This window comes from Micromys minutus (genome assembly GCF_963924665.1).
Source record: "Micromys minutus genome assembly, chromosome: 2".
Taxonomy (NCBI): domain Eukaryota; kingdom Metazoa; phylum Chordata; class Mammalia; order Rodentia; family Muridae; genus Micromys; species Micromys minutus.
The window spans coordinates 14,599,971-14,612,964 of NC_137971.1; the positions used below are offsets into that span (position 1 = coordinate 14,599,971).

Genomic DNA, 12,994 nt, shown 5'->3' on the forward strand with positions numbered 1-12,994 from the left:
GGTCCTAAAGTTGGTGGGTCTGCTGGTGTCCGAGATGACCGATGGGAGCCACCCCTGAACTTTCTATTATAGAAACTTTCAGACATGTATCACGAAGAGAGACCAAGTACAGTGAACCTGCATTTGTATGCACCTGTAGCAATCCCTGTGCATACGGCCTGGAGATGTCAGTTTCTGTCATCTCATCTCTCTGGATCTAAGAAGTATGTCCACTGTCCCTCCCACTCCCAACATAAGGAGTTCTGCTTCTGTACCAAGCCCTGGTGTAATGTCTGGTCCAGAGAAGATGCATCAGAATATGCCCATCCATTTGCCAAGCAACAATGCGGACCTGCTCTGGAAAAACAATGTCCTGGCTTGCAGATGAAAATCACGTAAAAATTGCTGAAGGAAACTGAGTATGCAGGATGCTGAACATGAATGACCAGGGTTTTCAGATAGTCAGGGAGAGCCACTCTTTCATCCCAGCATTCCAGAGGCAAACACATGTGGATCTCTGAGTCTGAAGCCGGGTAGGATGGTATAGAAAGACTTTGTCTCAAACAAACAAACAAAAATAAACAGAAAAGATGGTGCCTTGAAATAAGTTAGGGAGTGTGATGTATTGTATCTAGAGGGAGAGCTGAACACTGCAAAGGCTCCACTTGATTGTGTGAGCATAGCTAAACAACAGTGCGCCTGTGCAGATGAAATGAAGCGAGGACTTTGGGGTGCGGCTATAGATTAGAAGTAGAGCATTTCCCCAGCTTGGACAAGGCTCTGAGTTCAATTTCTAGGACTGTGTCTCCAAAAGGGGCAAGAAGCAGGGGCCCAGGGGCAGGATGCAGGAGGGGAGGGAGGGACAGAGCCTCAGCTGAGGGTCCAGCTACCACTTCCCATCTGCCTGTGCACAATCTTGCCCCAGCTGCTCATGGGCTTTGTAAGAGGTAAAAGGTTGACTAGGATTGGGACCACAGCGAATGAAGTTTCCATGAACGCCACCCATGCTGGGCTGGGGCTTTCAGAAGAAGCAGATGTCTGAGTCACTGTGCTCCTGGAAGTCACCCCAATAAACTAATTTGTTTACCAAGCTGGACTTGGGTGGAATAATTTCTTTGGTTTATCAGTGAATAGATAGTTCTGTATATTGATCTGGGAAAACAACAGATGGACTCTAGGTGTCTTGCTCTCTCCACAGGGAAGCAAGGTGCTTTCATGGGGCTCAGAAGGGAGAAGAGATACTGGGGCTGAGATGAGGGGTTCAGTGTCCAGCTTGCTGTGGACTCTGGGTTTTTTTTTATATCAGCCATTGAGTACTTACTTGCCCCTGATTTTCTCAGGGGCAGGGTTGGGCAAGACTTCCGATTCATGTGGAAACTAGGCCTGGTCTGGACCTGGATGAGATAAACTAGTTCAGGTTTTATAAGTATTTCCCCACAGAAGGTGGTTCACATTTCTCAGGTGCTCTTTCTATACCCAAGTGGGATAGTTACAGGCTCCAAAGTCTGGCAATGTGCAAGTGCCAAACAAAGGGGGGCCTAGGCACCATATAGACAGCTGGGCATCAATGCCAGATGGAAAGCCTCAGGTGCTACAAGAGCAAGGTTAGCTGGTCTCCTGAAGCTCCCAGGCTGCTGTTCTCCCCCAGGACTGGCTGGAGATGGATCCCAAGAAAATCAGGTAACTAGGTAAACTCTGCCTGAGGCATGCTGCCATCCCCAGAATCCCAACCCTGTGCCTTGGTCCTTCAATCACATTGGATTAAGTGAGGAAGATGGTAGAATGAGGCTGTGGGGCAGGGTCCAACTTGTTTGGGGTCAGACTGACGACAGCCTGTGTGAAACCCATGACTGCATCTGTACAGTCTGACGACTCCTAGTACTCTCAGGTCACGAGGCTCATCGTAAAGAAAACTGGGCAACTGCAAGGGTCTCTCTTGAAGCAGTTATGAAACAGCCTAAGCCCCTGACACAGGTCCTTTATGGCAGTGGGGAGAGAGCCACTCTGGCTGATGGCTGGAGTCAGGTAGGTTAGGCCTCATCTGTGATAGGCTCAGCTTTACCTGTTTCTCTAAGGCCCAAACAAGGCTTGGGCAGTATATCCCAATAACACAGTGCCTGACACAGATGCAAAAGAAGACCAGAGGGGCAGGAAACGTGTTGGCGCTAAGACATTTATTATATCATAAAAATCCACTGTTATTTTCCATATGTACATGCTCCTGTGGGCACACCCCCGTTTCCTACCTGTCCACCCTTCATGGTGCCAAGCAACTCCAAACTGACCAACTATTTAATGAAGGAAAAAGAATTGGAGGGGGTGGCCCAGGACTGATGGGACTGGATAGAGAGGAACAAAGTGCAGAGTGGTTGGGCTTGGCTCCTAGTGCCCAACCTGGCAGGGGGCGCATGGCAGGCACTGCAGGGTTGGCACAGCAGGTTGGCTCTATGCGCACCCCCAGGGCTGCCAGGCTGGAGGCAGAGGCTACAGGTTCTGTGTGCATTCACTCTCAGCTTGGAAGCTCAGGGATGAACAGCAGAGGAGAGTCTCACAGCCTGGAGTGGATCCCAGCAGGGACTTTAAACGTTGTCACCTCCCCTGTCAAGCAGTAGGAACAGCAGCTTGCTTTGGGCCTAAAAATTTCTGTGGCCCCTGAGACTGAAAGCAGGGCCTTGAATGCCTGACAGGAAGGAATGGTCCTGATCTCTGAGGGACCTGCCTTAGTTGACCTCAGAGGTGGGGATGGGGTCTGTAGGGCGGGGTGTGGCTAAGAGAGGAACTGGAGAGGTGGCTTCAATGAGTGCAGGGTTGAGGATGATGGGCAGAGTCATGGGTGGTACCCCCACCTGCAGTGGGGAGGTCAAGGGCTGTAGGATTAGTGGGGGCTGGGCCAGTGGGGGAGGTCCCTCTGGGGCAGGACTCAGTTTGTTGGGGCTAGAGGCCACCGGTGATCCGGGGGAGCTGCTGCTGGTGACTCGGGCACTCTCAGGCTTCTCTGGGTCTGTAAAGAAAGCAGCAGTGGTTGTAGTCAGACTTCTGGTTGGCATGAGACAACTCTCAAGCTTCTTAGTGGACTTACCAAATCTATGTTCCGCCCTACTCTTCTCCCAGGCTATCATGTTGAAAGCTTCCCCTTATAATTCATGTTGTGTAGAAAAATACATTAAAACATAAATAAAAAAATAAAGCTTAAGTCTTAATTTTGCCTCTATTTATAAACTGGTTACCAAACAATAACGGTATAACAAAGTGCATTCATCCATCAGTATAAAGACAAACTCCTTCAGTGTTTAGCTGCCTTGTCTCTACCTTTTACCTCCATCACAGTTCTTGGTCTGGACGTTACCTGCATCCCAGACAGGCAGCCTTTGTGTGCTCACTATAGGCCTGACTCAGCCCTCTCTCCACGAAAACCTCAGCAGGCATCTCATCAGAGTGTATTTGGTCCTGCCATTTCCCGCAGGAAGAGCAGGCAAATAGAGTTCTCACTGTGACTCCTTCCCAGTCTCCCAGCCCCCTCCTGGCAGTAATCCTAAACTACACTGGGCATTGCGTAGGCTTTTTCCAGATGGCCAGTTCTGAGAAACTCACCAGAAGCCCCCACTTCTGAGGGTATCTCTGGGGAAGGTGGATGGCCAGGCATCCTGGGGTCACCAGCAGCAGGTGTCAGGTGAGTAGAAGCCAGAGGTTTTTGACTGTGAGGTTCCATGGGCACAGGGTCTGAGGCAGAGAATGTAACGGAGGCAGATGGTAACTCTCAGTGTTTTTTTCCCTGCAGGATCCTGGCTACCCACCAGGCTTAATTTTTCCACTCTCTGAGACAGAGTCTCAGAGTAGTCAAGGCTAGCCTCACATTCACAGTGTACCTGGAGATAGCCTAAGTCTGTATTGTCCTACATTCGTCTCCTAAATACTGGGGACCACAGGCATGTACTACAATGACCAATGGGAAATCAGCACTCTGTCCACCCTCCAGTGAACAAAGAAAATTGAGGTTTGAGGATTCCTTGTAAGATTAGACCAGGCTGCCTACCCTGGATGACAGTCTGCTTGAAGAGCTCATCACGTAAGTATGGTAAGAAGCAATCGATGCGCTCCCAGGTGATCTCCCAGAGAGCAGAGGGGCTGCCTCCTCTTGCATCTGAGCTGTGGAAAATCTCTGCTGTGTCCATCACCAGGAGCATGTTCTTCAGAGACTCAGGGATAGCTTCTGACTGCAAGCAGTGACAGGACGGGAGAGGAGCAGAGTTAAGACAGAGGCAGCCACCAAGGGGCAAACAGCAAGGCTCCGCAGCGTGTGGAAGAGGACGTGGTCCATGGGAGATGGGCGAAGGCAGAACATACCAGTAGGTCGCTGGAGCCTGCGTGCATGTACTTGTCCATGAAGTCCAGAATGGTAAGCCACAGGGCGGCAAAGGTGGACAGCGACAGCAGTGGGGACAGGTGCTGCAGGAAGACCTAGAGCCCACCAGACAGACACTTTTAGCCAAGGTAGTGGAAGAACCTTCCAAGCTGTCTCCGAAGCGGAGAGAAGCTGGCCCCATCTTGCAAGTAAGTATTCAATCAGAAGTTACTCTGAAGTCCAGAACCCTCCTCAATCCCTGGGCTGTCTCTACAGCTGGGGGTTCTGAGCGCTTATATTTCGTCCTTTTTTTTTTTTTTAAAGATTTTATTTATTTTATATATATGAGTACACTGTCACTGTCTTCAGACACATCAGAAGAGGACATCAGATTCCACTACAGATGGTTGTGAGCCACCATGTGGTTACTGGGAATTGAACTCAGAACCTCTGGAAGAGCAGTCAGTGCTCTTAACCATTGAGCCATCTCTCCAGCCCTTATATTTCGTCTTTAGGCCCCATGAGAAGACCTGGCTTCTCTCTGTGGGAAAAGGCAGGAATGGGGTGAATAGGTATAGGCAGTGTGGTGAGCAGTACCTTTGAGAGCAGTGTGGAAGCCCGCATCCGGGTCTCCTCCATCCCGCCCACATCTGCAGGGCTGATATTTTCTAAAAGCTTGGTCAGTAGAGGAAACAGCACCTGGTAGGTAAATGTCCAGTGTCACATTAGCCCAGTCAGTTGGGCCTGGGCAGATGGACACAGGACAGCAGAGATCTGATGCAGGTGGACAGCAGGAACACTAGGTATTCTTACTCTTTCTGCCTTGTGATCTGAACTTCCTCTTAAGAGCAGTAAGAAGTCCTACCTTGTTAAAACAGGACTCCCATTCCAGGGCATCTAGCTTTTGTAGGTCATGTACCAGAAGGGCTCGCTGCAGATATGTCAGGGCCTGCATCCGCACCTGGCGCCGGGCGTCACAGCATAAGCAGGCGATACCTGAGGGAGAGCAGGGTTAGGATCTTCCAGACATTTGGTCTGGTGCTCCTCGAGCTTCAATGTCACCTGTCCGACCCTGCATACTTCCCCAGGTTTATTTACCTTGTAATAAAGGGCACCAGCAGTGGGCCCAGAGGGTGCGTGAGTCAGCTTCAATCTTCTGGCCACCTGTCTCCAGGTGGCGTTGCTCCTCTGCCCAGGAACTGTAGATAGAGGCTGCCCGTGTGTGCAGAGTGTGCATCAGGTCTAGCAACTGGGATCAGAAAATGTGCAGATGTGAATAAGGCTGTTCAGTCATTTTCCTCCCTCCCCTGCTATCCCTGCCTGAGTCTTCAAGGGCCCTCAGCATGAGCTATGCTGTACCTACCCCTCTCATGAATTCCTCTCTTCAACTTGAGCTCATTGTTCTAGCCCTAGCAGTTTCCCAAGGACATCAAGAGTTACTTATAGCAGAGAACACTTTAGAAGACATGTGATTAATACCACAAAACTTAATACCACAAGATCATAGTGAGAAAGGCACTTTCCACTTTTTATAAAAGTTAAGCTATTATTTTTATGTGTATGGGTGTTTGCCTACACACTGGTTTTGTTTATGCACCATGAGCATGCTGTGTGACTGTGGAAGTCATAAGAGGACACTGGACCCCCGGGACTGGGGGTTGTGAGCTGCCATGTGGGTACTGGGAATAGAATCCAGGTCCTCTGGGAAAGCACCCAGTGTTCTTAAACTACTGAGCCATCTCTCTGGCTCTGAGAAAGACACTTTGAATCCTATTTCACACCTGCTGATATAGTTATTTTATTAATCTCATTATAACCAAAACCAAAATACTTATTTTGTTTTTGTGTATGTGCCGTGTGTGTGGGGATAGTAGTAGGAATTGGTTTTCTCCTCCCACTGTTGGGTTCCTGTGTGGACTTCAGGTCACAGGCTTGGCAGTGAGCATCTTTACCCACTGGAGTCATCTGAGTCATGGCAGCTGCCCGTGTTAAGCTCATTTCTACAACAAGCAAGCAGGGCTAGGGAGATGCTTAGCAGGTAGGCACTTGCCATGCAAGCCTGGCAGCCTGAGTTCGATCCTGGAACTTGGGACCTAGTAGGAGAGAACAGACTCACAAAGTCATCCTCTGACCTTCACACTCACGTACGCGGCTTCCTCAGGCAACAGTGTCTGGACAGATTTAACACATTTTTCCCATCAGTTTTCTTTTTTAAAAAATTAGTACAGGATTTGTCTGTATAGCTCTGGCTGTCCTGGAACTCGCTCTAGAGATCTGCCTGCCTATGACTCCTGACTGTATTTATTCTATTTTTGAAAAGACTTAATTATTTTTATTTTATACTGTATGGGTGTTTTACCTGCATTTATGTCTGTGCACCATGTACATGAGTGCCTATAGAGGTTAGAAGAAGGCATCAGAGCCCCTGAACCTGGAGTTACAGATGGTTGTGAGCTGCCATGTGGGTGATGGGAATAGAACCTAGGTCCTCTGGAAAGCAATCAGTGCTCTTAACTGCAGAGACATCTCTCCATCCCCCAGATTAACTTATCTTAGAAACTTATGTGTATGTGTGTGCACCCATGTGACTTCAGGTATACTGTATACACACAGGTGACTGCAGAGGTCAGAGGGCACAGAGTCCCTGGAAATGGAGTTATAAGCAGCTATAGCCACCTGATATGGTTGCTAGGAAACTGAAGCTGGGTATTTATGCCCTCTGCAAGAGCAGCAAGCACTCTTAACTGCTGTGTTAGCTCTCTTGCCCTTCCATCCTTTCTAAGGCTATTCTGAAAGGCAACTGTTTCTCCATTTATCTAGTCAGATAAAGTCAGCCTGAATAGACTTAATAGCTATGGAAGGACAAGACAAAATGCTAGAGATGTAGCTGCCTCTAGGAATGAATGGAAATTCAATTTTAATCAGTCTATTCTTTTATATCTTCTGAATTTTATATCATGCACTCATATTACAGATAAAATACATTAGTCTTTATATATGTGTGTGTATGTATATATATATGTGTGTATATGTATGTATGTATGTGTGTGTGTGTGTGTGTGTGTGTACTAGGAATTGAACTCAATGTATTGCACATGCTAGGCAAGAACTCTACCACTGAGATAAATCCTGAGCCCAATAAATTAATGTAATTTAATGCCAGGCCTGATGGTACTCGGGAGGCAGAGGTAAGTAGGTCTCTGAGTAGATCTTAGCCTGGTGGTCTATGCAGGAGAGTCAGGTGAACTAGAGCCACATAGTGAGACCCTGTCTCCAAACAAACAAACTGTAAGCAAAGACTCAGAGCTGCTTTCAGGGAACCCTGTGGAGGTGGTGGTTCAGGGATGGGCAGTACACAGTGGATATTTCTTCTGACTTCTGACTTTCCCTGGTCCCACCCAAGTTTTGAGCCTTTGGTACAGGAGAAGAAGTAAAGGGTGCCGTACTTACGTCCTGACTGACCTGTAAAGACACCGTGTGGTAGCTGGCAGGCACGCCTTCATCCTCCTCTTCATCACTGTGACCAGCCCGAGTGGCATGCTGGTTGGACACCCGGGGCCGCCGGAGCATCGAGCCCTCCTTGGGCTTTTTCTTGAAGCGGTTCCCTTTGCTGTCATATTTATGACTCTTGCCACGTTTATCCTGGGACTTGCACCCTGAGCAGAGCCAGAATAAGGTCACATTCCCACAGCCTTTGGGCAAAGATTCCCAACCTTTCTCCCCTCTCCACTTGACCCACTCCCCAACTGCCCCTTCAACAGGTAACTTACCACCATTCAGACTGGCTTCTACAAAGATGCGGAGAGTCTTGACACAGAGTTCAAAGTTGTCAGGGGTGATGTGAGCAGCATCACGAACAATGAAGGACAGAGACTCCACACACTTAAGCAGGGACTTAGTGTCATGTGGTCCCAGGTCCAGGCCCACTGTAAGGCTGTACTGATTGACTAGGGGTGAAGGGCCTGGCCTGCTGAGCCCTGATCCTGGTTTGGAGTTATCAATGTCATCCTTCCCCACCTATAAAATACACATGGATAAGTTGGGACCCCATTCTAAGTCAGACATCCTCTCTGAGAACTAAGAACCCTTTTTTAACATGTCCAGGATGGTAGTAGACTCACCACTAACCAACCACTGTTGACCATGTCAGCATCTGTGGCTGATCGATGTATCTTGCCAGGCCTGCCGTGGTCAGTGTAGACTTCTGAGTCCGAAGTGTACCCTCGGTCCAGGCTGACATCATTTTGATGGTAGGATGGGAGCTCACTGTCGGACTGTGCTCCTGAGCCAGGCAGGGAAAAGGCAGAGTAAGAGCTGAGATGGGACATGGAACAGGAAAACACTTAGAAGGAAGGTGCTGAGGCCTAGTGTCTTCTCTCATGTCTGGCTTACTTTGGCCCAATCACCAATCGGTTGAGGCCTGGACAACATCTTGCTTGACCAACTAAGGCAGTAAGCTAATTTGGGCTTCTGATAGCAATTAGTAGCAGCTGTTAGGGAAAGGTGCTGGTGTAAGGACATAAAGGTTCTGTAACATGATCTTCATGATAGTGGAAACTTGGCTTGATAGCCTTCTTGCATGGTCTACTTGTCTTTATGCTATCTAGCCTATGGGATAGCCAATGGGCACAGGAAGATCTAGAAGCAGATGGCAGAAATCAGGTGTATTTAATTTGCGGAATGGTAATAACCTGTGTTTTGTTTTCCCATAGCAGCTGCTGGGTCCTAACTGTTTATTTCCTTGGGAAAGGGCATACCAGCATCAGGAGCATCAGTCCTGGCTGTGGCTTGTAGAGCATCTGGAGGCTTCACGCCTGAGCCAATGCACTCCAGCAATGTGAAGAGAGTGGCCCAGTCATCACCCGAGTGGATGTTGGCAGCATTGGTCTTGAGGAGTTCATGTAGCCCATATGCAACCTGGTGGCTGACTCTGGACAGCACGCTGGGCTTCATCAGTAACAAGATGCGCAGAGAGAGCAGGACCTGAGTTGGGATGGAAGTAGGAAGTGGGATGGACACAGAATCAGTTTCCTCCCTAATCATCTCCATTAGCCATTTAGACGAGTGAGGAGAGTTTGCCTCAGACTCAGGTGTTCCTGGTCTGGCCTTGGCTTCTCTTCTTTTGGAGTAGTGAGACTTAAACCCAGGGCTTTGTATGTGTTAGGTAACACTCTACAGCTGAACTTCATTCTCGGCTATGCTTCACTTTCTTTATGTTGGTATAGTTATGACAATGCATAAAGAGGTTCTTTATATAAAGTATGCATCTGTTTATCCCAGTTTATCTCAAAGGCAATATGATGCAGAACTAAGTATAACATGGCAACAAAGACAGAATTCACAGCCCACTGGTTTTCATAGGTGCTCTGTAATTCTACGTGAACTCATGTGTACTATGTGTGTATTGCATTCTACACAATTTTATCACCTGTGTATGGTTGTCTATCCACAAGGTCTTACACCCTGGGATCCTGCTGCCATTTCATAGCTACTTTCTCAATCCTGTTGTCCTGTCCCATTCCTAACCCTACCCTTTGCAATTTGTCCTCAACTGCTAAAATATACCCAAATGTTATTTAGATGGAATTATTTATCTTTTGAGACTGAATTCTCTACTTGGGCATCTATCCATGTCTTTACACATTGGGTCTGTTGTCGTAAGTGGCTGAACAGTATTGTACGGTACGCTGTACAATAGTTTGCTCTCTTATTGGAAGTCAACAGGGCTGACTCCAGCTTTTGGCTTTGATGAATACAGCTTCAATGAATATTTACATACATAGTTTAAAGTTAAACCTTTATTTTTTTCTGGGATAAATGCCCAAAAGTATATTTGATGGGCTGTATGGTACGTGAATATTCAGTTTTATAATGAAGTGCCAACAGAGTAGCTGTGTTTTTCTCCCACCAGAAGTATATGAATAACCCAGCTTCTCTGCACTTGCAAGCATCGGGCAATATTACTTTAAATTTCAGCTACTCTAAGTGTGTCACCTTGAATTTTCCTAATGGCTAATGCTACTTCATGGGCTTACTGGCCATTGGGATACTACCTGTGAAATATCTGTTGTTGTCTTTTACCATTTTGCATTCTGATACTGGATTTTTCTCAAATATGTGACTTGCAAACATTTTCTATTGCTCCATCTTTTTATTTTTCTCAAGTAAGCCTTCATACATTAAATGTTCTGAGCATTAGAGAAGTCTGACTTATCAATCCTTCCTCTTATGGACTATGTGTATATTGAGTTAAAAATGAAAAAAAATGTATTGGACTGGGTGAGAACACACACCTTTAAATCCAGCAGCTGGGAGGTAGAGACAGGCAAATCTCTATATAAATTTGAGTCCAGCCTGATCTACATAGAGAATGTAGGCCAGTCAGGGCTATCCAGTAAGACCCTGTCTCAAACAAAACAAAACAAAACAAAACAAAACACCCCCCCCACAAAAAAAAAACCTAATACCTAACTGGCTAAATAAGTCTTCCATGAATTCCTGCACCATGGCCTTCTAGACCTAATCTGAGGGTGTGTGTGCCAATTACAACAGAGACCACCACTGGCTGGTGGGGCAGGCATCCTCATCTTTGCTGTTACTGTCAAGGCTCTGTAGTCACTTCAGAAGCTCCTACATAACAGATGCTGTTTAGAGGGCAGGAAGAGCTCACTTGTCTTTCCATATCCTTAGCAGCTCCACTTTGTAGCTGGTGTGCAATTACTGAGGGAAAAGAATAATTTAGGATCATGCAGAGAAGCAAAATTAGCCTGGTTTGGTTTTAAAAAGATTTGTTTATTTAATGTATCTGAGTACTCCGTGCTCATCCATGCCAGAAGAGGGAGGGACCAGATCTCATTACAGATGGTTGTGAGCCACCATGTGGTTGCTGGGAATTGAACTCAGGACCTCTGGAAGAGCAGTCAGTGCTCTTAACCATTGAGCCATCTCTCCAGCATATTAGATGATGATCAGGTCTAAAGTGAGAGATCTGAGCTCAGATCCTCCTGCTGGTGGAGTATCTGTGTTCAGGCTTTTGATTGTTTTTGTTGTTGTTGCTATTTTTTTCTTTTGTTTTCTTCTTCTTTCTTTCTTTCTTTTCTTTTCTTTTTTTTTTTTTGAGATAGGGTTTCTGAGTGTAGTTCCAGCTGTCCCAGTACTTACTCTGTAGACTAGGCTGGCCTGGAACTCAGAGATTTATCTGCCTCTGCCTCCCAAGTGCTGGGATTAAAGGTGTGTGCCACCACTGCCTGGTAGCTTTTGATTTTTTAGTATGTATAATGAAGTATATAATAAACTAATAAACCACATTAAAATCTTAAGTTTTAGATCTTAAGATTTTCTCTTATGTGTATAAAGGTTTTATAATATATATTTAATTTTAATTTATTTTTATGTTTATGAGTGTTTTCCTGTATGTATGTTATATGTACCATGTACATGCTTGCTACCCACAGAGTTCAGAAGGCACCGTATCCTCTGGAACTGGAGTTACTACTATGTGGTTCTCGGTACCAAACCCATGTCTTTTTCAAGACAGCCAGTATTCTCTACTACTGAGCCCCTTTACTACTCTCTAGCCCCTTCAGTATGCATTTAAATTTATCATCAGTTTAATTTTTCTGTAAAATAAAGGTTTGAGTCAAAGTTCACTTGGGAGACTGAGACAAGATGAACAACTTAGGCTACATAAAAAGACCTTGTCTCAAAACCAAAACCAACTGGCTTAGTTAAGGTTTTATTGCTGTGAACCATGCCAACTCTTGTAAAGGATAACATTTAATTGGGGCTGGCTCACAGTTCGAGGTTTGGTTCATTATCATCATGGTGGGAAGCATAGCAGCCTGCAGGCAGACATGGTGCTGGAGAAGGAGCTCAGAGTTCTACATTGAGACAGGCAGGCAGCAGGAATCGGACTGGCCTGAGCTTCTGAGATCTCAAAACCACCCCCTAGTGACACACCTCTTCCAACATATTCCAACAGGCCACACCTCCTAATAGTGCCACCCCCTATGGGCCAAGCATTGAAACACAAGAGTCTATGGGGGCCATTCCTATTTAAATCACAACACCCAAATTAAAACAACAACCAAAAGTCATCCAGTTGAATATATTTGTGTGAGTCTATTTCTGGATCAGCTCTTTTGTTCAATAGCTTTATCTATCTATCTATCTATCTATCTATCTATCTATCTATCTATCTATCTTACATAATTTTAAAAATTATTTATTATTTGTATGGGTGTTTTGCCTGTATGTATTGACTGTTGTCTGTGCATCAATGCAATATTTATGGAGACCAGAAGAGGGCACCAGATGCCTGGAATTGGGAGCTCCAGAGGGTTGATAGCTATTGCATGTGTGCTGGGGGTCTAACCACAGCCTGCTGGTAGAGGAGCCAGTGCTCTCAGTCTTGGGAAAATCTCTCTAGCCCCCAATCCTACATAACTGTGACTACCATGAAGTTTAATATTGGCTAGAGTGGCAGAGTCTGAGGCGTACAACTGTAACCCCAGCTTAGAGAGGCTATCCTGAGGTACACATGAGACCCTCAGTCAAAACAATAAATCAGGCCAGGGCTACACATTAGACTGTTTCAAAAGCAACAACAAACCCAATCAATAATAAACCCCAGGCTGGTGAGATGGCTAAGCAGGTAAAGGCACTTGCTGCCAA

At 46.3% G+C, this 12,994-nt stretch overlaps 1 protein-coding gene across 8 annotated transcripts in view; it reads right to left on the minus strand.

The window, feature by feature from the left end:
• Window positions 1-2,146: 2,146 nt before the first annotated feature.
• Window positions 2,147-12,994, minus strand: part of GBF1 (golgi brefeldin A resistant guanine nucleotide exchange factor 1) — a 133,416-nt gene continuing 122,568 nt past the window's right edge. For 4 of the 8 annotated variants that reach the window (XM_080912524.1, XM_080912523.1, XM_080912520.1 and 1 more), the window contains 11 exons: window positions 9,079-9,304; window positions 8,443-8,603; window positions 8,092-8,338; window positions 7,784-7,977; window positions 5,420-5,570; window positions 5,187-5,317; window positions 4,919-5,020; window positions 4,324-4,437; window positions 4,013-4,193; window positions 3,571-3,699; window positions 2,147-2,980 (listed from right to left, as the gene is read on the minus strand). In XM_080912524.1, coding sequence (XP_080768650.1) covers window positions 2,700-2,980; window positions 3,571-3,699; window positions 4,013-4,193; window positions 4,324-4,437; window positions 4,919-5,020; window positions 5,187-5,317; window positions 5,420-5,570; window positions 7,784-7,977; window positions 8,092-8,338; window positions 8,443-8,603; window positions 9,079-9,304 — 1,917 coding nt within the window. In that variant the 3' untranslated portion in view covers window positions 2,147-2,699. Of the gene's footprint in view, window positions 2,981-3,570; window positions 3,700-4,012; window positions 4,194-4,323; window positions 4,438-4,918; window positions 5,021-5,186; window positions 5,318-5,419; window positions 5,571-7,771; window positions 7,978-8,091; window positions 8,339-8,442; window positions 8,604-9,078; window positions 9,305-12,994 lie in introns of all 8 variants that reach the window. The other 4 variants (XM_080912522.1, XM_080912521.1, XM_080912518.1 and 1 more) reach the window with 1 other exon arrangement.